This window comes from Triturus cristatus, chromosome 12, assembly GCF_964204655.1.
Source record: "Triturus cristatus chromosome 12, aTriCri1.1, whole genome shotgun sequence".
In the NCBI taxonomy this organism is placed as follows: Eukaryota; Metazoa; Chordata; class Amphibia; order Caudata; family Salamandridae; genus Triturus; species Triturus cristatus.
Window position 1 is genome coordinate 143,111,855 of NC_140595.1, and position 23,794 is coordinate 143,135,648.

The following is a 23,794-nucleotide window of genomic DNA, read 5'->3' on the forward strand; positions in this document are numbered from 1 at the left end:
ACGTGGCAAAGCTGAGAGTGGGAGCTGAGGAAAGGGGGAGAAAAGAAACACGCAGGTTAGAGTCTGGAGAGTGAGGGAAGGAGCAGATCGGTCTGAGGGCAAGAGAAAGGGGGGCGGGGAGGACGTGAGTGGGCTGAACAGTGAAACTGAAAGATTGCGGAGTGAAAAGTGAGATTGTGCAAGACAAGGGAGAGAAGAATGGGGCAAAGCCGGTGTGAGAACGGACGCAGAGGACCAAGGAACAGAAAACAGAAAAAAAGCCATTGTAAATTAACTTGTTTTATATGGAACTGAGTAGCACAGGTTTTGTTCTTTCAATGTGCTATAAAAATGCTATGATTACTACTCAATTTAATGGTGTTTAAAGTGTGGACCTGGGAAGCACGAAACACTGAGGGTGGCCCTATCAAGATTTGAACTTGTGACCTACAGTTAACAAGCTGGTGTCAGTCCTCACTGAGCCCCCCTGTTGATAAATAATCAAATGGCTGCTTAAAAGGTGAACATATTTTATTAAACAATAGCAAGCAAAAGGGAGAGGTACAGCAACATAAAAACTTTGACAAAACAAGAAACATAGGGAAAGGAGTAAAGAAACTTAAGGGAGAGAGACCTAAGAAGAGAACGGAGAGACGAGACAGACCTTTATTCTTTTTTGCTCATTTGTATAGCGCATTGATGGGCTTTACATGAGCACTAGTTACATTATACACGGGGATATTAAGTGATTTGGCAAGAATTACAGGATGCTGAGCCGACGCCGGGACTTGGAGCTGAGTTCCCAGTTGCAAAGTCAGCAGCTCTGTCTGTAAACAACATCCTCTCCCCCCGATAACAAATGCTGTGATAAGACCAGAGAAAGGGGTAAGGTGTTGGATGCATGCAGAGAGAATGGTGAAAGGGGCCATGGGGGTGAGAGAGAAAATATAGACAGGAAGAGGATAGAGATAAAGATAAGAAAAGAGGAGAAATGTGTAGGAGAGCGAGTCATGATGGATCCAGACGAGAAAAGAGGAATGTTGGGAAGAAAAGAAAAAGTTTAATAAAGCTGGAGACTGCGGAGCTAGGAGAAGCCCCTATCTACGTATTACATCACCTGGCTATGCGGGTCGAGGTGACAGAGCCCCTTTTCCTATGCTAAGGAACCCTCACCTGAGTTTGCCGCGCCTGCCTCCGGTTGGCGCCTCTTTCCATTCTCAAGGGCTGCGCCATGAAATCTCCAACATGTAAAGTGAACCCTGTTAGTGTTAGAGATGGCAAGTGAAAGCCCTGGGGAGGGAAGGGCACGGGGGCGACACCGATGTGGTTCGGACAGGCAAGGAGCAAGGAGGGTAAACCTACTGCCCAAGGAAAGCGAGAGGAGCAGCACAAAGTGAAACAACGTAAAACTTTTTTTTTAAATATATAAAAGCAAGCCATGCTCAAATAAAGTGCAATGCCCATGTTGCAAAATTGAAGGTGAACACCATGCATGCAAAAGGTAAATGTATGGTGCCTGTGCAGTGAGTTATGTTTTCCAATGTGAAAACGGCGAGCCGCACATAAAGAAAGACGCACGGCCGCCATTGTTAAAGGGAAAGTGTGGCATGGGACGCTTCCAAAAACAAGGACTTTATGTATGGTAACCTGAATACAGCGAGCCACGAATAAAGAAAAGAGCACAGCCACCATAGTTATAGTGAAAGGGCGGTATGGAGCACTTTTAAAAATTAAATACTTTCTGTCCTTAAATTGTAAAATACAAAAAACACTGCTGCCACTATATTGGGGGAGCGAGCATGAGCAAATATAAAGAGCATCTGGTCATAATTACGAGAATTTTAAGGAGAGAGCGCAAGTGTGGGCACATGTGAGTTCCTGAGGCTAAATAAGCCTAAGTGAAACAAGACAAGCCCGGCGGAGCGTGGCGCGCGCTCTTGGCGGGGGAGCGGACCCTTTGAAGTGCGATGCCAAACGGATTGCATGGCGGCACGATGCGCGTGATTGTGCGTGTGCTCGCCATGCAATCCGCTTTTGGGAGCACTTTGAAATGCCCCCTGACAATAGTCTCGCTTTGCGATCGCTTACGCGATAGCAAGGCGAGACCTAAAAATATTAGCAGGCTCGGCCTTCTACAAGCACCTCAGGAGATTGCAAATGGGCACTTAAGTGGCAGTACATGTTGCACAGTGGCAGCCTGTATTAATAGTGCTGCCACTTTCGTTATTTCTATAATGGGAAATAGCACTGCTCCGGCCTATGCTGTATCAGTGTGCTGTGTTGGTGAAACTTGGACAAATACTTTTCACCTCGGAAAAGGCAAAACCTATGGTAATGGGGGTGATTTGTATATATAAAACTGCAAGAAAAGCAGAATATATAGATAGATGCTACTTGTATGTAGATGTAGACTCCAACTCAAACAGCAGCCTTACTAAATGGTATGTGGTATGTGGTAAAGTGTGTCAAGTCTGTCAAATTCTTGCATTCCTCATGTCACCTGATCTGATGTTATGCGGATGGAAGGTCTAGGATACTAAAAAAAGATCTTGCACCACCGAATCATGCTACAGTTTGAGATGTTGTGACGTTTACTTTGTACACTTCAATGACATTGCTGTGCGCATCAGTTAGTAAAGCAATTTTCCAATTTATACTCAGAAGATGTAAACGTTTCAATGACAGGCAGCCCTGTGAGATCCCAATAGCTTGAATATGCTCACATGGGCAACATTGAGGTTGGATTACTTTTTGCACCAGCCGCAGAAGTCTTTCAGGTAGACAGCAGTGAACATATGGGCAGGAGCATCTCAGACCACTCCATTTGGTGATGCTGGGACGAAAGATGGAATCTGGAAACGGCATTTGCAGTCTGAATGTATGGAAAGTGAGCGAAAAGGAAGCAATGGCAGCAGTATGAGAGGGGACACCGCAAATAACACCATCGCTCTACAACGGGTTGCCTTTGCAATGCGCCTGACCTATGTGATGCGTTTACAATGCAAGTCGTTACAATGACATGCATTCGGTAAAGTGACATTGGCCTTTAAAGTCCAATGCTTTCCATACTGTTGCAGGGACTGGAGCTGTAATAGTAAACTATACTATTCCAAAATCCAGCGCCCCACTAAGGCAAGTCATAACGACTTGCGTTATAAATGGAATGTGTGGTTCCGACCCATTTGTTGCTCCACCCGCAATAAGGAAGGCATGGTCATGTCAAAGCCGTGTGTGAGGTCACAAGGCAATACTCCCTTGAAAACGTAGGGTCAATGCAGGAAGCCAAAATGTTGTGGAAAGCCTACGAGGCAGTTCTGTGGGAAAAGCTCAGTAATTGGCGCGATGGCGGGGGACAGTAAAAACAACAACAAGACTCAGGAATATCCTAGTCAGAGGAAAAGATGCTGGAAAAAGAGGAACATGAAAGATGCCAACAACTGAACATCCTAAGCAACTAGCACTGCCTCGTATGGCATCAAGTGACCTAACAAGGGAGGTAATTATACTGAATTATATTTGTGTGCAGGGAAGATTCTATGAAGTGGCAATAAGGCTGGATAGTAACGGCATGGCTCAGCAGAAGGTATGGAGGAAGTAGGTGGGTATCGTTAAACCCTTATGGGGCAAGGCAGCTTCTACACATCAATCAGAATTAAACCTTTAAAAAAAAAAAGCATAGAACAATCTAATTCGCAACCAAAAAGCCCTTCTTAGAAAAGGAGATTACATTAGAATCACAGAAGCGATTGCTTCTCTCCAAAGTAGGCACACCTCAGGCCTAAAAGGTATCCCAGTTCAAGTTGCTTAACAAGCTAGCTTCATAGCAGAGTCCCACAGATTTTAATTTATACAAAGAGACTAAGGAGGAGGGAGGGCTGCCTTTGACCTCCAACATGAGTTATGCAAAAAGAGGTGGAAATGTTTTTAGAGTGTACCATGCACCGACCGATCTCAATCCTTAAATCGAAATAAAGATCCTGCCAAGGAGGCTCCCAAATAAGATGCTCATGCACCAATTTGCTTCATGCCCTGGTGGACAAGGAGATGGAGTGCATTTGGGTTTCATAATTAGCTACAGTGTGGAGGGAGGAGCCACTGGCACTTCTCATGAAATGCCGAAAAGGAATTAGACTCAAATAGCAGTTCTTGTTTCAAACACTTGACAACTTCAGGATCAGCCCCACTTACGCCGCATGGGTTAAGCTACCCTAGATGGAACAAGCAGTGGCAAAAGGTCATACGTTTGACCTTGCCAGAAGGAGGACACAGGGATTTTCCTATTCTATTTGCCATAGCAGTGGAGCCACTAGTCCGCTGACTAAAGGCAGCATCTGAATTAAGGGATTTGGCGTGGCCAGACACAAAGGACTGGATATTGTTATATAAAGACTAAGTCCTCATATGCAGCTGATGTATTGCAATTGCATTTATATAGCGTTTACTAACCCCCGACGAGGCGTCGAAGAGCTTTTTGGGAGAGTAGCACACTACTCCAGAACCCATAAAGGGTTAGTGGTGAATTAGTATAGTGAAACATGAAAGTAATTTGAGTGGCGGATATTGGTCAGTTATTTGGATTGAGTAGGACAGCGGAGGGATAGAAGAGGAAAAAGGTTTGCAAGTATATATCGCTCGTTACCCCTAATGGGGTGTTAAAGGACTTTCTTGGCAAGTAACACTACTCTGGAACCCATAAAGGATTAGTGGTGAATTAGTAGAATGAAATATAAAGTTTGAGATGGACAGGTTAGTCTTATTTTGATTGAAAAGGATAGTGGAGGGATAGAAGAGTGAAGGATTAAGACTTTATTTGGACGTCATAGCAGTAGTGGGAGGCTTGGGATGGTAAAAAGGGGTGTGGAGGGGAAGAGTCAGAGGGAAGAGTTTAGAAAAGCTTGTTATGGGGGGTACCAGTATAGTAAAAGAGGTGTCAGATGATGCCAGGAGGGGTAGAGTAGGAGAGAATCTAGAAAGGGCTATTTTGGGGATGATAGTAGTGATATGGGGTTTGAGATGAGTGGATGTAGAGGATATGGATAGAGGTATAGGGTGAGAAATAGGGTAGTGCATTGGATATGCTGAATTAGAAGAAAGTAATAAATATATAGATCCATAAGTTCATGGAATGTTTATAGATGCATAAAAGTAGTAAGTATATGTAGATTAAAGATATTGATAGAGGTATAGGGGGAGAAATAGGGCAGTGCATTGAATTTGCATTTTTTGGGGGAGGAAAGTCAAATATATAGATCGAAGTACATGGAAGGTATATAGATGAATATAAGTAGTAAGTATAAGTAGATTTTAAATGCATTCGATAAACTCTAGTTCGTGTTCTACTAAAAAAAAAGTTCCTTTTTTTTTAAACAATTATTCGACCTGTTCATACAAAGCAATGCACATATATAGGTACATATCTATAGTACAAATAAATGCTTATATACAGAGGAATATGCTGCATATTTGTTTGCGTGTGGTGCTTATGTGGGGAAGAGCCAATTCTGGAGTAGTTTTCTGAAGATTAGGTGGTTGTAGGTGAATCTTATTTTGGGTGGTAAACAGTTCCATATTTTAGCTGCTTGAACAGAGAAGGATGTGCCACCTATAGTTTTTTTCTTGTATCTTGGGATTTTGAGGCGTATATACATACACACCCACCCATAAATACACACCACAAATAAATATATATTATACATACACACACAAGGAGGCATGGCTTGTAGAACACACTATTCCTGTGCCGTGGCCAATTATGGATACAGACGCTATTTAGATTACAAAAATAACTCGGCTAAAATGCCCTGTGATTTCAGATGCTTCGGGCATGAAGTAAGTAACGTGGGGATGGGACACCTTTTGCAAATGCAATCCTATATCTTCTTGGCTAGGCAGAGAGATAGAGAAATGGGCCCCTCTTCTTGTATGGCAAGGTGCAGTCTTCAAAATGATCACTCTACCAAAGTTGGCACCTATTCTGCAAGACATCCCTCATGTAGTCGCAGATTCCAATTGTGGGCCACAGGAGGGAAAACATAGAAACTTACTATGGGATGGGGGAAGCACCGCACGTTGCATTGGCCACGCATTATTGTTATGTCTATAGGGGAGGTAGAGAGCATCCCTATATCCAGCACCATTATATGCGACCAACTCCATGTTCTGAATGTATTGCTGCAACATACAGAACCATAAACCAAAATGGGAAACAGGCCCTCAGGACTCAAATGTGCATTACGCAAGCGAATAAAGAGAAACAGCCCTGGGCATGACCACAGGGCACGGTAGGGGTATGATCAGTGGCATAGCATGGGGATTGGTACGAGTTTTGGTGCGGTGGCACTTTTACCTGCGTTGTCTGACTCCGTGTACACCCCCCCCCCCCCCCCCCCCTTGCTCTTACCTGCAGATGTCGCGGGGCAGCAAACGCAGGGGCCGCCACGGTTGGAAAGGCCCAACTATGCCACTGGGTTTGAGAGTAAACCACAACTCTGTGGAAGAGGATAGGAGGAGTTTCATCAATGGAACCTCATTGTAGTATCTAGACTTCAAGATGTAATGGGTATCAGGGAGAGAGCCAGTCTCACACAGCAAACTCTAGGATGTGGTACATCACTGGAGGTAATCAGAGACATTCACTTGAATTTGCAATCACCCGTGAATGCTATGGCCAAATGAGTGTAGTGGTAACTCAGTTTTCTCCATGCATCATACAATTCCTTCTGGAGTCTTTTCAATCGAATGATGCAGTCAGTTGTACTCAAACTAACTGAATTCTGTACAGCTGAAGGTCCCCAAAGTTTCACTTGTTGCATTGAACGCAGCCATACATGCAGAAGCCAGACTTGGGAAGGATTCTAGAGAATTTGACCACATCACACCTATTCGGATTTCACAGAAATTGTGGTCCATTAAAGCACAGTGTATATTCCATCCGCACGCCTTTCCTTCTCAGAAAGCGCCACAATCCACCAGAGAGCAGAATACTACTGCAGGGGTCTTGCAAAATTGAACTGAAAACCTTACTCTTCATAGGGAAGATTTTAGGAATTGCTCCACACTGGCCTTTTTGACTATGGACAGAACACATTAGATTACTGCAATGAACTCGCCTATAGATTAGCCAAATGATCTGTCAGATAATGTATTTATTACTGGGTATTGCATATTAATTGATCTACAAGGAGGATGCACCATATCCCGCGTAACCTGCTATGTGATCTGTGCCCCTTTGCACCTGTATTAGTTGCAACGCGCCTCTACTCTCCATGCTTTGTCAAACTGTTGGAGTGTGAAGTTTAACAGTCTAGGGGTCATGTACGTGGGATACAAAACATTTAAATAAACTTAGGAGCACCAATGGGCCTCTATTGTTGTGCAGGCTGCACTGGTTTCCCCATCAATGCGCTTCAATGAGAAGCACTCCCTGGCAATGGCGGCCGGCACAAGGCGAGCGGTGGGAAGCCTACAGGGTAGGTAAAATTAAAAGTAAATAACAGCACTTCCCTTGGGTACGAGGGCAAGATAAGTGGCTCTATTTAATTTTATCTACCCAGCAGTCGGTTGCATCCCACCACCCTAATGCTCTTACCTGTGCCGGCCGCCGCTGCTGCTTCCTGGGCAGATCTACTAACTCATTTAATAGCCAATAAGACATGTGGAGGCAGAAATATGCCTGTCTTACTCAAAACGAGAATGACACTATTCAAGCAATGCCTGAAGTAGCAGACCCAGAGTTCCAGAGCAAGCTTTTGATGTTGGGAACATGAGCTCTTGCACATGCCTAAAGTCATATATAACCAGATCTAAAATGTCTCTGCGAGTGTTGTGGGATGCCATCAAAGTAAGGAGGATTTGGGAAAATGGGGGTGGTGATGGACAGAGTTTCTGAATGATGCAGAATACTCTTACCAAGTCAAGAGATCATGGTTTTAATCCATCACCGTTTTTTAGCTCACTGCACCATCCCAGCTCAAAACCTGGCTACATGCAAATTAGTCTGTACCTGTCCCAGTGCATGATGGGAACAGGGCAAACCAAACTACCAAGCCAATTCTTATACTGGGAAGGAAACAAGCTTCCGGGGACCGGTTTCTGTCATCACAGCCTTTGTCGGCCCGGCTTGCCTGAATCCTGATGGTGCAATGAGCAAGGGACTCACGTCTGAGCATACCCTCCCACACTGAGTGTGGTTAAAAACGATTTGGGAAAAAGGGGGTGGTGATGGACAGAGTTTCTGAATGATGCAGAATACTCTTACCAAGTCAAGAGATCATGGTTTTAATCCATCACCGTTTTTTAGCTCACTGCACCATCCCAGCTCAAAACCTGGCTACATGCAAATTAGTCTGTACCTGTCCCAGTGCATGATGGGAACAGGGCAAACCAAACTACCAAGCCAATTCTTATACTGGGAAGGAAACAAGCTTCCGGGGACCGGTTTCTGGCATCACAGCCTTTGTCGGCCCGGCTTGCCTGAATCCTGATGGTGCAATGAGCAAGGGACTCACGTCTGAGCATACCCTCCCACACTGAGTGTGGTTAAAAACGATTTGGGAAAAAGGGGGTGGTGATGGACAGAGTTTCTGAATGATGCAGAATACTCTAACCAAGTCAAGAGATCATGGTTTTAATCCATCACCGTTTTTTAGCTCACTGCACCATCCCAGCTCAAAACCTGGCTACATGCAAATTAGTCTGTACCTGTCCCAGTGCATGATGGGAACAGGGCAAACCAAACTACCAAGCCAATTCTTATACTGGGAAGGAAACAAGCTTCCGGGGACCGGTTTCTGGCATCACAGCCTTTGTCGGCCCGGCTTGCCTGAATCCTGATGGTGCAATGAGCAAGGGACTCACGTCTGAGCATACCCTCCCACACTGAGTGTGGTTAAAAACGATTTGGGAAAAAGGGGGTGGTGATGGACAGAGTTTCTGAATGATGCAGAATACTCTTACCAAGTCAAGAGATCATGGTTTTAATCCATCACCGTTTTTTAGCTCACTGCACCATCCCAGCTCAAAACCTGGCTACATGCAAATTAGTCTGTACCTGTCCCAGTGCATGATGGGAACAGGGCAAACCAAACTACCAAGCCAATTCTTATACTGGGAAGGAAACAAGCTTCCGGGGACCGGTTTCTGGCATCACAGCCTTTGTCGGCCCGGCTTGCCTAAATCCTGATGGTGCAATGAGCAAGGGACTCACGTCTGAGCATACCCTCCCACACTGAGTGTGGTTAAAAACGATTTGGGAAAAAGGGGGTGGTGATGGACAGAGTTTCTGAATGATGCAGAATACTCTTACCAAGTCAAGAGATCATGGTTTTAATCCATCACCGTTTTTTAGCTCACTGCACCATCCCAGCTCAAAACCTGGCTACATGCAAATTAGTCTGTACCTGTCCCAGCGCATGATGGGAACAGGGCAAACCAAACTACCAAGCCAATTCTTATACTGGGAAGGAAACAAGCTTCCGGGGACCGGTTTCTGGCATCACAGCCTTTGTCGGCCCGGCTTGCCTGAATCCTGATGGTGCAATGAGCAAGGGACTCACGTCTGAGCATACCCTCCCACACTGAGTGTGGTTAAAAACGATTTGGGAAAAAGGGGGTGGTGATGGACAGAGTTTCTGAATGATGCAGAATACTCTTACCAAGTCAAGAGATCATGGTTTTAATCCATCACCGTTTTTTAGTTCACTGCACCATCCCAGCTCAAAACCTGGCTACATGCAAATTAGTCTGTACCTGTCCCAGTGCATGATGGGAACAGGGCAAACCAAACTACCAAGCCAATTCTTATACTGGGAAGGAAACAAGCTTCCGGGGACCAGTTTCTGGCATCACAGCCTTTGTCGGCCCGGCTTGCCTGAATCCTGATGGTGCAATGAGCAAGGGACTCACGTCTGAGCATACCCTCCCACACTGAGTGTGGTTAAAAACGATTTGGGAAAAAGGGGGTGGTGATGGACAGAGTTTCTGAATGATGCAGAATACTCTTACCAAGTCAAGAGATCATGGTTTTAATCCATCACCGTTTTTTAGCTCACTGCACCATCCCAGCTCAAAACCTGGCTACATGCAAATTAGTCTGTACCTGTCCCAGTGCATGATGGGAACAGGGCAAACCAAACTACCAAGCCAATTCTTATACTGGGAAGGAAACAAGCTTCCGGGGACCGGTTTCTGGCATCACAGCCTTTGTCGGCCCGGCTTGCCTGAATCCTGATGGTGCAATGAGCAAGGGACTCACGTCTGAGCATACCCTCCCACACTGAGTGTGGTTAAAAACGATTTGGGAAAAAGGGGGTGGTGATGGACAGAGTTTCTGAATGATGCAGAATACTCTTACCAAGTCAAGAGATCATGGTTTTAATCCATCACCGTTTTTTAGCTCACTGCACCATCCCAGCTCAAAACCTGGCTACATGCAAATTAGTCTGTACCTGTCCCAGTGCATGAGGGGAACAGGGCAAACCAAACTACCAAGCCAATTCTTATACTGGGAAGGAAACAAGCTTCCGGGGACCGGTTTCTGGCATCACAGCCTTTGTCGGCCCGGCTTGCCTGAATCCTGATGGTGCAATGAGCAAGGGACTCACGTCTGAGCATACCCTCCCACACTGAGTGTGGTTAAAAACGATTTGGGAAAAAGGGGGTGGTGATGGACAGAGTTTCTGAATGATGCAGAATACTCTTACCAAGTCAAGAGATCATGGTTTTAATCCATCACCGTTTTTTAGCTCACTGCACCATCCCAGCTCAAAACCTGGCTACATGCAAATTAGTCTGTACCTGTCCCAGTGCATGATGGGAACAGGGCAAACCAAACTACCAAGCCAATTCTTATACTGGGAAGGAAACAAGCTTCCGGGGACCGGTTTCTGGCATCACAGCCTTTGTCGGCCCGGCTTGCCTGAATCCTGATGGTGCAATGAGCAAGGGACTCACGTCTGAGCATACCCTCCCACACTGAGTGTGGTTAAAAACGATTTGGGAAAAAGGGGGTGGTGATGGACAGAGTTTCTGAATGATGCAGAATACTCTTACCAAGTCAAGAGATCATGGTTTTAATCCATCACCGTTTTTTAGCTCACTGCACCATCCCAGCTCAAAACCTGGCTACATGCAAATTAGTCTGTACCTGTCCCAGTGCATGATGGGAACAGGGCAAACCAAACTACCAAGCCAATTCTTATACTGGGAAGGAAACAAGCTTCCGGGGACCGGTTTCTGGCATCACAGCCTTTGTCGGCCCGGCTTGCCTGAATCCTGATGGTGCAATGAGCAAGGGACTCACGTCTGAGCATACCCTCCCACACTGAGTGTGGTTAAAAACGATTTGGGAAAAAGGGGGTGGTGATGGACAGAGTTTCTGAATGATGCAGAATACTCTTACCAAGTCAAGAGATCATGGTTTTAATCCATCACCGTTTTTTAGCTCACTGCACCATCCCAGCTCAAAACCTGGCTACATGCAAATTAGTCTGTACCTGTCCCAGTGCATGATGGGAACAGGGCAAACCAAACTACCAAGCCAATTCTTATACTGGGAAGGAAACAAGCTTCCGGGGACCGGTTTCTGGCATCACAGCCTTTGTCGGCCCGGCTTGCCTGAATCCTGATGGTGCAATGAGCAAGGGACTCACGTCTGAGCATACCCTCCCACACTGAGTGTGGTTAAAAACGATTTGGGAAAAAGGGGGTGGTGATGGACAGAGTTTCTGAATGATGCAGAATACTCTTACCAAGTCAAGAGATCATGGTTTTAATCCATCACCGTTTTTTAGCTCACTGCACCATCCCAGCTCAAAACCTGGCTACATGCAAATTAGTCTGTACCCGTCCCAGTGCATGATGGGAACAGGGCAAACCAAACTACCAAGCCAATTCTTATACTGGGAAGGAAACAAGCTTCCGGGGACAAAGCGCAGTGGCATTTTCTTTTTTTTATTTATTTTTTACAAATAAGGCAACTGCTGGCATCCTGGAATGTACACATGTGTAAGCAGTGTGATGTATGTCTGTGCATCCTTGTGATGTGGGAGTTCACGGCTTGGCCTTCATTATTGCCTCGTGGCAAGCAATCATCATAGCCCCAATCAGGCGCAAAAACTCCTGGAAGTCAATCTGATTATCTTTCTTCCCATCAACACCACCGTCCAAAGAGGCCATCATTTTCTTCAGTGTCTCTCTTGGGTTTTTCTGACTCTGTAAATAAAAAAAGGATTATGGCTTTTAAGTTTGTTGAAGTGAGGCGAGCAGTCGTTTTACACGATAAGCAATAAAGACTTTTACATTTGATGGCTGGCAGGGTGTGCCCCACGAATATCGGAACAATATCAATTAGATAGAATAGCGAAAATAAAATCATCAACGGGTAAGTCTACAGTTTCTATACCCAACTCCACAGGTATGTACCTACACAGTACACATATCTTCAAGGTATGTAGATGTGGAGTTAATAGTAAATCTATGCTTCCCTATATGCACTTACCTTTCGATATTAGTATGCAATTTATATATTTGATGTGGATATTCATTAGTACAATCAGCGGGCAGCGCGGGGGGCACCGCTATAAAGGTACAGCGGTGGCCTCCACTGCCGCTCGACCTTTACAACATCTCCTGTGCTTAGTCACCCATCGATCCTCCCCTCCCTCTGACGTGTTACCGCAACATTGCTTTTTTATCCCATGTTTGACTATGCTTTTGTAACAAATGTAACTTGTAACCTGTAACTCATGAACTCATGTAAAAGCGCTCCGATACCTCCGGGTCTAGCCAGCGCTATATAAAACTCATTAAATAAGATGGAGATTGGATCGGCAATGACCGGGGTCACTTCATGGGAAAATGGACTTCACCAAGAGCAAAGTAGGCTTAAGATAAGAATTACTCTGAATCACAAAAGTTAGGACACCGAATAAATATTCCCCCCAAAAAAACTAAGGAGGTAATTTTAACATATTGGCGGCCTTTATCCAGTAAGACCAACTTTATTAGATAAGCAATCCTGCGCAAACGGTGATAAAGCGAATTGTCTAATATAGCAGTATTCTAGTGGAGCGCGACGAAACTGACATTTTAAATCCCAGCCAGTTCAAAAATTGAGAACTAGCGTATATAACAAAGGGGCTTAACAGGGGGTGCCAGGGTAGCTCAAAACAAGAAATTCTGGTAAAGCGGGAGTAGGGGGTTAAGAAAGAAATCTCGGGTGAACAGATCAAACAGTATGTAATTCTTGCCAGTTTAAGGGTTTTGACCTTTAAGGACAGTGAGGAATTTCCTTAACTGAAATTCACCATTGACAGGTAGTAGAGAAAAGGACACTACTATTCTGCAAGAATTATGGATTTACAAGAAGGTGTTTCAAAGGACGTAAATTATTTAACATGAAGAGCTTTCTTTTAACCCTTTCGATGCTTGTGACGGAGAGGTTCCGTCATGCGCATCGGTCGCGCTGCGCGCATGACGGAACCGCTCCGTCACAGCCCCGCTCGCGCAACGAACCTTCAGCACGGCGCGGAATTCCGCGCCGCGCTGAAGGCGTTAATACGTCATTGTGCAATAGCACACTTCCATTTTTCTTCCAGCCTGGCAAAACTCATAGGAGCCTATGAGAGCGCGGATTCGTTTTATCTCACTGAAGTGGAAATAGGGCCAATTTAATCTCAGTCCTCTTTATTCAACAGATTACCAACTTCGCCTTCTTGCCTCGAGCCTCCTCATGGGATTCAGGGGCATATGCATCAAAAGACAATTTTGCGAGTTCTTAATAGCGAATTAGTGAATTGCTATTAAGGACTCGCAAAATGAAATGTTTGTAGATTTCACAATATCAATTGCAATTCATACGTATTCCTTAATTGCAAATTGCGATTCGCAATTAAGGAATACCTTCCCATTCATATGGTCCTAGAGTCCCATAGGAATGAATGGGAAGACATTCGCAATATGCGAGTACCTATTAAGTACTCACAAATTGCGAGTGCAATTTCAAGGGTGTTAGGACACCCTGTTGCACCCCTGAAATATGCATTTGTGCACACTGGCGCACATACATGTGCGTCACATGGCACTTTGAAAAATGCAAAAAAGTGCATTTTTCTAGGAAATCTCAAATTACCACCAACTTGAGGTTGGTGATAATTTGTGATTTCTTAAGGCAAATTCGCACAACTTGAGTGCTTCCAAAATTGCACTTATGGCATCGCAATTTGAGATTCCTTAAATACATTAGCAAAATAGGGAATCGCGAATTTTGCAATTTCCCATTTTGCGTTGGCCTTTTGAGAGGATACATCCCAAATGGCTTTTTGCCCGTTCGGGAACGGGCAGATTCTCAAAATTCCGAACTGCAATGTAGACACATTCCCAATTATGTATTTTTATTGAAGGCGATTTGGGGCTAGTTTCAGGGATAGACAATTGAGAAATTCAGGAGACACATTGATCTCCGGGGAAACACAGAGCAGGAAACAAAGGACCTGCAGACGCAGGAGGCCAGGCAGTGGAGAGCGGGACATGGCGGAATTAGGCAAAGTTTCTAGGTCAGCCTAACAAAAGGACCAATCATAGGAGGTTCGAGGGAAACCGCAAGCTTCCAGAGGAATTTAAGAAACAGAAGCCAGTTGCCTCCCAACGGCTTAGTTGCATGGGTCATCGATCATAGTTTGACCACCATTCTCCTTTTAGCGCGCATTTGATTTTTATTTCTGTTCTGTTTCCATCTCCTCTGCAGGTACTGGTGAGATTTGCACTTCTTGGTTGATTGCATTAACTGGATGGATCCTCTGTGCAGCTCTCTGAACTGCTCTTATTTCCATTTTGGGGTACTCCAGTTCTGGAGTGCTCTTGACTCCATATCCTAAAACATCAGTTGGGCATCTCCTCCAGTTTCAGGTTCTGAGTTTTGGGAGGGAGTCCTAGTACTCCTTTAGCTTGTTACAGACATTCCAATGGCAAGACCAAACTTAATTTAGCATTCTGGTAATTTGTACTCAGTGCACTTAGCTCGATGGACGTCCCTACCCGACAGTTCCAAAATTGAGGATTTGCTCGTTTTCCCCCCCTCTCCCTGGATTCCTTCACCCCTTTTTACCCAGTAGAGGGGGCAGGATTTGCCTGTACCAGTTCTACCTTCATGGTGCAGTACCATTAGGCCAGCCACTATTGTTTTGTTTAGGGCACGTGCCATTAAGCAACACCTAAAGGATAAAATGAAGAACTGGAGTCACACATAAATGCTGCCTGTGTTCTACTGAAGTAGAAATTGTTGAACCCATAACATCGACCTGGTCTTAAATGTTCAAGGAACAAGGAGTACAATTATCAGAAAGGTTCAAGCTTAAGCCAGTGGAAGTGACACAATTCAAAGAATTTGGATTGGAGATTACCCGTTGGTTTCCCTTGTGTAGGATAAAAACACTTTTGCTAACTATAGGAAATATAGTGTGTATGTGATTAATTTATGTTGGTTCTTGAATGTTAAATCGAACAGACAATACCTAAAAACAGACTAAGTAAAATATACTTGGGAGGCCAGAATTACAAAGAAGCCACTGGTGAGCTTAGGTGAACAGAGGCCTGTTAGAGCCATCAGGCAGTGTGTGCTGCATGCTTAGTGACCACAAAAGGAGAGAATAACCCTTCAGGAGCCTGGGTATCAGTAATCTAAGAGGTAAAGTGCTAGCAAGGAGATCATTTACAAAGTTATTTCTGAATCAAATAACTCGTTTTCAAATGGAATTAATCAAAATCCAGACCGACTTGATCAAATCAATCTGTGAAAGCATGGCAAAGAAAGAAAAAAAACAAGCATTTACAATGCAATGGTCTCGGCACTGTTAAAGTTAGAGCTATTGGCATTGCTCATAACCCCCACCACAAATCTTCAACACAACACTTAACCAGCACTCTTAACCCCCTTTATTCTCCCGATGTAGGCAGCAGTAGAACGAAAGCACCAGCTGGCAGATTTATATATTTATATGGCGCGAACTCGCCCGGAAGTTATTGGAGCGCTTTACATAACCCCGTATTTACATTACACATTCAGGCACGGGGAGATTTGGAGCACCCCGCACGAGTGCCGGCTACGTTACACATTCAAGCACGGGGAAGGATGTGGACGCGACCCCGAGGGAGCTGGTTCTATTGTACAGCGCTCTTTTTCCTTCGGGTAAAGCCCGCGCTTTATAAAAATGCATTGAATAAAATAAATAAAAATAAACTCAAACCAGAAACGTTACACAGAATGCATACAAAAGACGTGGCAACTACGATATCGGTAGCAACTCCTTCTGCGGCTTTGGAAGCCTCTCCCACTAGAATTAGGGTGAAGTAAATGCTTTTAAACAGACTGGTAAAACATTTCTCTTCTAATTCCAGGTCTCCTCCGGTACGGTCCGCCCTGCTTAGGTAAAGGTGAGCTTTAACACCCGCTCATTAAATTCAAGTGGAATTGACTGCACCGCTCATTAAATTCAAGTGGAATTGACTCGATATCCATTACCGATCAATTCGCGTGATGTCCTAAATGTTAGCGTGCATACTACCATCTCACAGACCTCCCCACTCACCAGCGGCTCTACCAGGGATCTCGCCAACTCCACAAGCAGAGAGAAGCCTGCACTAGACTTGTCAGCATGTGTACATAGCGCATGCGCATTAGTCCACATGTACGGCCCAACCTTGAAGCGCACGTGTGTAAACGCTGGCGCCATCTTTCAACAATGGCTCGTCTTATTCGTGGATCTAAAAGCCGTGCAAACTATATGAGAAAGATGTATTGTCAACTTGTAAATAAAAAGTAAGATATAACAAAAAATTCAGGCCATTTCCCATCTAGTGAGTAGTTGACATAAATATGTAAACCTTTGTAAATATTCAAATGCCCTCAACAGTATTGAGTATCACGTGAAAAGTGTGACTTTCTGAGAAAGAAAAACTATCTACTCGGCTCTGGTAAGTTTGTTTTTAACGTACCATGGCCACCACCGAGTTTTACAACGGCGATGGTTAGGCTTTCTTTTGTGTTGATAAAATCAAGACTGCTGCGGTCAAGGGAATGTGTCGCAAACTTGACAACTACGTTGAAACTGAGCCACCATCCACTGAGTTTAAATAACTTGTTTTCCTTTTAATTTAATGCATCGTGTACTATTCCTAATTACCAAAGACAATGGTTATATCTAGAGAGAGTCCAGTGTACTGTTATGTATGCTAAAGACGGCATTTATGTGTTACCACTGATTTAAGTCCTTCGTCTGTCTCAATTGAAAAGAATGGCTCGAAAGTCTGATGACGCTCTTGACACCACTTGAAACCAACAAAGACTTGTTTCTCACGAGTAAGGAGGCCCATCTTATTTTCTATCTTTGTGATATATGTTGTGTTCAATCAGTCTGATAGAAGAGTGGGGTGAGAACTGAGGTCGAAAGAATAGTTCATGTCATTTGGCGACTTAGTATTCCTGTTCAGGTCAGGCAGAGACTAGCCTTGCAGAACTCTGCTTGTTAATGCTAAATAGTGTCCACGTACAGGTCAGGCAGTGAGATTTGTTTTTGTTGTTGCAATATTAAACACCGTATGCATCACAAAGTTCTTGCCTGTCCCTAAGTTGGCCACCACTCGCGAGAGCACCCGTTCGAGAAGCGGCGGTCCGAGGGCGAGAAGATCCGCAAGAAGTATCCCAACCGTGTGCCATTAAGAATTGGGGCAGGGGAAGGGGCATCGAGTGTGACCAGACACCCGCTCTGAAAAGACACCACTGCCTTTCTCCGAGGTCAAGAAGAAATGCCTCGGAGAAAGGCAGCGGCGTTTTCGGATTCGGGGGCGTGTTTTGCTGTTATCTCCTCCTGCCATTGGCTGGAGGAGATAATTAGACTTTCTGCAAAAAAGACGCCCCCCGATCCGAAAAGGACGGGGCCTGATCGGAGTGACGGGACCTCTTCTCCAATGGCTGGCCAGCATTGAAGAGGCCAGCCAATGGAGAACAGGGGAGAAGAGGGGCGGGTTCAAGCCCCTCTTCTCCAAGTCATTAAATCTCGGATCGAGACTGCGCAAGCGCAGCCTTCGAGCCGAGACCTAAAAATAAACACAAGAGAAGGAGGCATAAACAAAAAAAAATGCACCAAACATACTTATATTGTTGGGTACAGCAAGAACCGAAAACCCAGCACACATTAAATCATGTACATTCAAGCAAAAGTCTGTTAAACTATCAGATTAATGCATGCGAATTCAACTCTTGATGGCTGGAATCAGTCCTTTGTATAAATACATCAATACAGGGCTTCAATCATTAGCATGACAGAAGTGGCACTGCGCCGACGTTTCGGTCTCAAAAGTCACAAGTACGCAAGACCATCCTCGGGACCATGAATATTAATGGGTTGTTATGAAGACCCACAGTAAATAGTTTTATCTGATACTAGTTAGCTTATATTTATTGTTTATAGTAAGCAGCGAACAAATCGGGTAAGGGCAGAGAGAAAATCAGGTAAGAGCAAATTTATAGACGGTCAGGCTTATGCTTAAGTAGTAACTAAAGTCAGCTCCACTAAACTATTTTAGCTGTAGCATTCCGCTGTCCCCTCACGTACCGGCAGGAAAAAAAATAAATGCTTCGTGATGGCACAACAACTGCCTTCTTGCACACCAATATTTATGCTTCTGATCTGGTACTTTGTCATCCATATGCCTGCAGGCAGTAAACCCCAAGAAACAGGGAAAAATAATTAATTGGAACTTGCAGCAGAGTTTCATCCAGCTTCCATGTTGAATTATATATCTGAAGACTGAAGTATTTCAGCTTGTAGGCTGAAGGTTGTTTTGCAGGCTATGCCAAGACCTATCCAAGTGTGGAAGAAGTCTTTTAAACCAAATCATTCTCCTCAAGCAACTGACTGAACACAAAGGTTTGAAAATAGGAGATTGTGGAACTAGGTTGTTTTTTAAAGTAATTTTCTAGCTGTAAAAACAATTTCAATTTAACATAATGATTTCTGATAGAATTATGGTTTCAATAGACACTCCATAAGGTGGCGCCATCTTCGTCAGGGTTTCTTAGCTGCTCACCTATGGTGCTAGATACTTATTTAATTGAACTCAACTTGTACTCCTGCAATGGACTATTTTGAAGTTCAGACCAGCAGTCAATGAAGATATCTAAAAACAGATTTGCATGGGACAGTGGATCAAAACACACAAATGTACCTTGGTGAAGCTTTTGAGCTCCACAGTCATGAAGGTTTCAAACTCAACGAGTGACATTTTGTTGCTGTCCCCTTCCTTCCCGGCGTAGCGCTGAAAAATGACGATCAAGGATTCCATGATGTGCTCCAATTCTGAAGGCGTATCTTTACGCATCTGTGCCTAGGCAAAAACAAACAAAAATATAAACGATTAAAATCCGATACTAGCAGGGAATATTTCTTACAAACTCACATCAGAGTTGGAAGCCCTATGTAAACAAAGCAAAATTTTGGTAATGCCATGGGGGCGGGGACGAGCAGGAGTCCCTGCACCCCCCTAGATACTAATCAACTGCAAAAAGGTAAATACCTTGCTGAGGAACCTCCATTGCCTCGCTTTGCAAAGCTTACTGTGACCATTTCAATCATGGCAGTCAGACTTTGGAACAGCCATTCGCTGTCTTAACCCGTTAACCGCGGCGTGAATTCAGCCGCGGTGCGGGTGATTCAATGCGCGGGCGGGGCAGAGTCAGCCAACGGATGTGCGCAGCACTACCGAGGTAGTGCTCGCGACGGCCGTTGGCTGACGCGCGCACGTAAGGGGTTAATGCCCCTCGTCCGGTTGATTGCTTTTGATCCCCACTGCAACTAGATATGGTTGACTTTGCTGCGGGCATCAGAAATAGTGGCCTAAAGGACAGTTTGTCCAACTAGGGGGCATATGTACAAGCCCCCATCGCTACCACAACGTCATTTTTACAGACGTTGTGGTGATAGGGGCTGTGCCTTATGTACAAGGCAGCGTTAAGCCACTTAATGTGGGTTAACGCTGTCTTGTACATAAGGCTCCCTTTCACGCTATGGTTAGCGTGAAAGGGGCATGCAGTGGGTGTTGTGGTGGGCGTTCCACTGCAACACCAATTGTATATGACGCTGCCCCCTATGTACAAGAGTGGCGTACATAGGAGGCAGCACTAAAATTAAGACCAGGAAAACCCTGGTCTTCAGTTGGCGAAACAAGGACAAATGCATTATTTCTCCTCGGTTTTGACTTTTCCATGTGTGTTGCTTTGTGCAACACACATGGAAAAAGCAAAATACCATGGTTTATGTACAGGAAGGTGATCCTTCCTGTACATAAACCTTCAAAAAATGTGTGAAAATGCATAAAGCAGCACACATGAAAGGGACAATGGCATTTTAGGGTTGTTTATGTGCAAGAAGGGACACCTTCCTACACATACAATCCTCCCCTGCACGCAGACACCCTCCTGCACTTAGCGCCATTGCAGGGGGAAACGCAGGGCTGCACCACATTCTTGTAAATATGGTGCAGCCTTGGATTTCAGAAGTGGCAGAGTGGGTCGTTAAACCAAGGAGGCTAACGACACCTCCCACATCCTTGTACAAATCCCCCTGGGTGTCTTGTCTTTCGACAGTGCTGTCTAATGCATGCCTGAAAGATTAAGGGCCTTATTAAGAGTACTAATAAAAGTAAGGAGGTGGTTAAAAACAGGTTCTCTTACATATCGCTCAGATACAAGTGTAGTAAAAGAGGCATTCTTGTGATTTGGCACCCTATGATGACCCTCAACTACCACCATTTTAACTGACTTTAGTGTGGTATCTTGCCCTAGCCTTAATGTAGGACGGTCCTGCATATGCCTGCTTCTCTTTCTTGTAATCTTGCTGTCCTTCAGTGGGAGCCGTCACGGAGTAGAACAGTCTTGCCAAGAACAGAAGGTGTGGGATGTGCATTTGAATGCGTGAGAGGGAGGTGTGGAATGTACTCTTTCATCTTGAAGTGCAGTGCTGTGAGCGGTGGTGCACACATGTGCTCGGTGTTGTACATTGAGAGAAAGTATGTGATGCTATAAGCAGTTGTGCAGAAATGTGTATGGTGTTTGGGTTATGTGAATTATGAGCTCTGACTATTGGCTTTGACATGGCCTCATGTCATCTTGCTTTCTGAATTTGCCTTGCTTCAAGTTGGTTGGGTTAATTACGAGTTCTTACTATTGGCTTTGGCATGGCTTCATGTCATCTTCTTCTTGGACTTTGACTATTGGCTTTGACAGGGCCTCATGTCTGACTTTGCCTTGTTTCTCTGTGTGCACAGCAGTGCTTGCAAGTTGTTTAGGTTATTCACATTCAAGGTCTTGCTGTTTTCCTGAACAACTGTTTTTGTTTAATGTACTCTGGAAGGCCTTGAGAGAGTTTCTTCAAGATACAGGCTGGAAGATGTGAGAATGGAGGAAGGGACGTGAGCGCTCCTTACTGCCATGGGGATGCTTGCTTGGAACTTGGTCAGTTCTGGTAAAATTCCTCTGGCGCTGGAAGGAGGTCTTTCGCGAATCTTCTAGTGTGTTCAAAGCAGAGGGTTGCAGACTGAGAAACTGGGAGTTTGGAATCCGAGCAAGGGCAGACATGTATCTCGGAGTGACACTGGTAGCTAAAGCTCTGAACCAAGGCTGTAAACTCCCCCGGCCAGAAGTGGGCTAAGATGCAGATGCAGTGTTTGTACCAGGTGATGTATTGAGTTTTGTAGTTATTGCCATTGTGATGTTTAGCCAGTAGCTTTGATCATTATAGGTGTTTTCTTTGTGGTGTGGGAGGTGGAAATCCAGAGTAATCATCTGCTCTATATACATGTATATCTTTCTGATCTCTTGCAGGACGTCCAGTAGATCATGTTATTTGCCGATTGTTCATTAATCAGTATTATTCATGCTTTTAGATTATAGTTTGCTACAAATATTTGAATCTTGTGCATTTGGCATCTGAAACAGCCTTTGTTTAGAGAGTATTGTGTAATAAACCCCAAGCCTTATTCTAAAAGAGTCCCTGCATTTTATTTTACTTCTTTATTTAAAAGTGTTTGATACTAATGAATCTGCATTCACTGATCTATTTGGCCTACCGTTTATTAATAAGCTTGTGTGTGTTATTTCAAAGCACCTGAATTTGTTTTTCTTGCCTTGCCTAAAGGGAGTGCTGTGTCCTTACATAGTCTTTAGGAAGTGCTGTTCAAAGTGTATTTTTAAAGGTGCAGTGGTATATTTGCCACCCAGAAATGGAGTGCAGGGGTTGGGTGTGTTCTTTAAGTGAAAAGCAGATCCATTACAATAAGACTAAGGAAAGCACAGTCAATGGTTTCGCTGAAAAGATATGTAGAGATCTCGACCACAGATTATATAGAACTAGATCTTCTTTGTATCCCGAATTCCGTTCACATAAGTTATCTTACCCTCTTCAGGCTGTGCTTTATGCAAGACAGGGTAGAATTCCCTCAATGAAGGGTTTTTTACCCCCACCCGTGTAATCGTGATCAAGTTTCCATACAAAGAACAAACCACTTTATATTGTTTTGTCCCTTGCATACCTATTTTAGGCAAAATGTAATCCCCGTTTTAAAGAACTCAAAACTAGGAACGCGTAAAGAAGGCCTGACCCTCTTACAGAAACTGTTCACCCCAGAGTCATGCTATGCTGTACTACATTTTATCAGGAAGGCTACTGAATTAAGGAAGATACATGAAATGTCTGCAATATTCTAATTCGGCAGTCAAGATCTTTTGAAGCTGGCGAATCTCTGCCGACATACCCCTTTTTACATTTTATATGATCGTGCTCTAAATAATACCAGAAAATGTATTAAGAGACCCAGATTGTTTGTCGATTGTAAACGGTTTTAAAGTTTAATAATCTGAGAACTTTTGAATATTTAAAGTATTGGTCAAATGACTGATCAAAGTATGGTTGGACAGAGTTTGGCGGTCAGACTGCCGAAGAACCATGTCTGCTAGGAGAACTATGCATCTGCGGCCTTCTGACAGCCGTATTATGAGTTACCCCAGGGGCTGCGGTGGTGGGCAATGTATTCCCACATATATCAGTGACTGTGTTCATTCAGACTTACAGTGTCGAATACACACATATGCAGGATATCTGGGGAAAAGAATACCACCTACCCATTGCCAGAGTCCAACCCATATGTGGGCAGTTCCGGTAATGGGTACATGGTACCAGAGCATGCACTTGTCTTTTGCAAAAGACAGGGTCGTATTCCTCGGGGTGAAAATGCTCCCGTGTAGGGGCAGGACCTGGAGAAAGGGATCCGTGTCGAAATCTGCTGGAAATAACTGAAATGCGTATGCACCCCAAATCCTTAAGTCTCCGCTGACCCCGAGGCAGCAGTCCGATCACCACGGTCTGCTTGTCATGAAGCCAACTCTTAATACTGATGGGTGTTGCGCCTTTGTGCTGCCCAATGGAAGCTACCGTCCCCGGACCAATTTTGCGGAGAGAGTGTGTGACCAGTATTCAGCTGCTGCCGAATACAAACCGCTTTCAGAGATTGACTTTGCTCAAAGAAAAGATCTGGTCTGAAATGACCAATAGGGAGCGAGCTCTAGTCCCTCCTTGGCAATTAAGATATGCCTACGTGGTCGTATTGTCCATTATGATTGACTGGTCATGAATCATGAAAAAAAATCCTGGAGAGCCAGACAGATCACCTGGAGCTCCCCCCAGTTGACATGACCCGATGCTTTGAGCTATTGTCAAAGACCCTGGACCTGTTGCATACCACTCTAAACCCCCGCCAATCCCCCCCA

At 44.5% G+C, this 23,794-nt stretch overlaps 1 protein-coding gene across 3 annotated transcripts in view; it reads right to left on the reverse strand.

Moving 5' to 3' along the window:
• Positions 1-11,901: 11,901 nt before the first annotated feature.
• Positions 11,902-23,794, reverse strand: part of LOC146772924 (protein S100-A11-like) — a 43,492-nt gene continuing 31,599 nt past the window's right edge. Inside the window, exons 2-3 of one of the 3 annotated variants that reach the window (XM_085639690.1) lie at positions 19,201-19,359; positions 11,902-12,189 (exon numbers count right to left, since the gene is read on the reverse strand). In XM_085639690.1, coding sequence (XP_085495816.1) covers positions 12,028-12,189; positions 19,201-19,359 — 321 coding nt within the window. In that variant the 3' untranslated portion in view covers positions 11,902-12,027. The remainder of the gene's footprint in view (positions 12,190-19,200; positions 19,360-23,794) is intronic. The other 2 variants (XM_085639692.1, XM_085639691.1) reach the window with 2 other exon arrangements.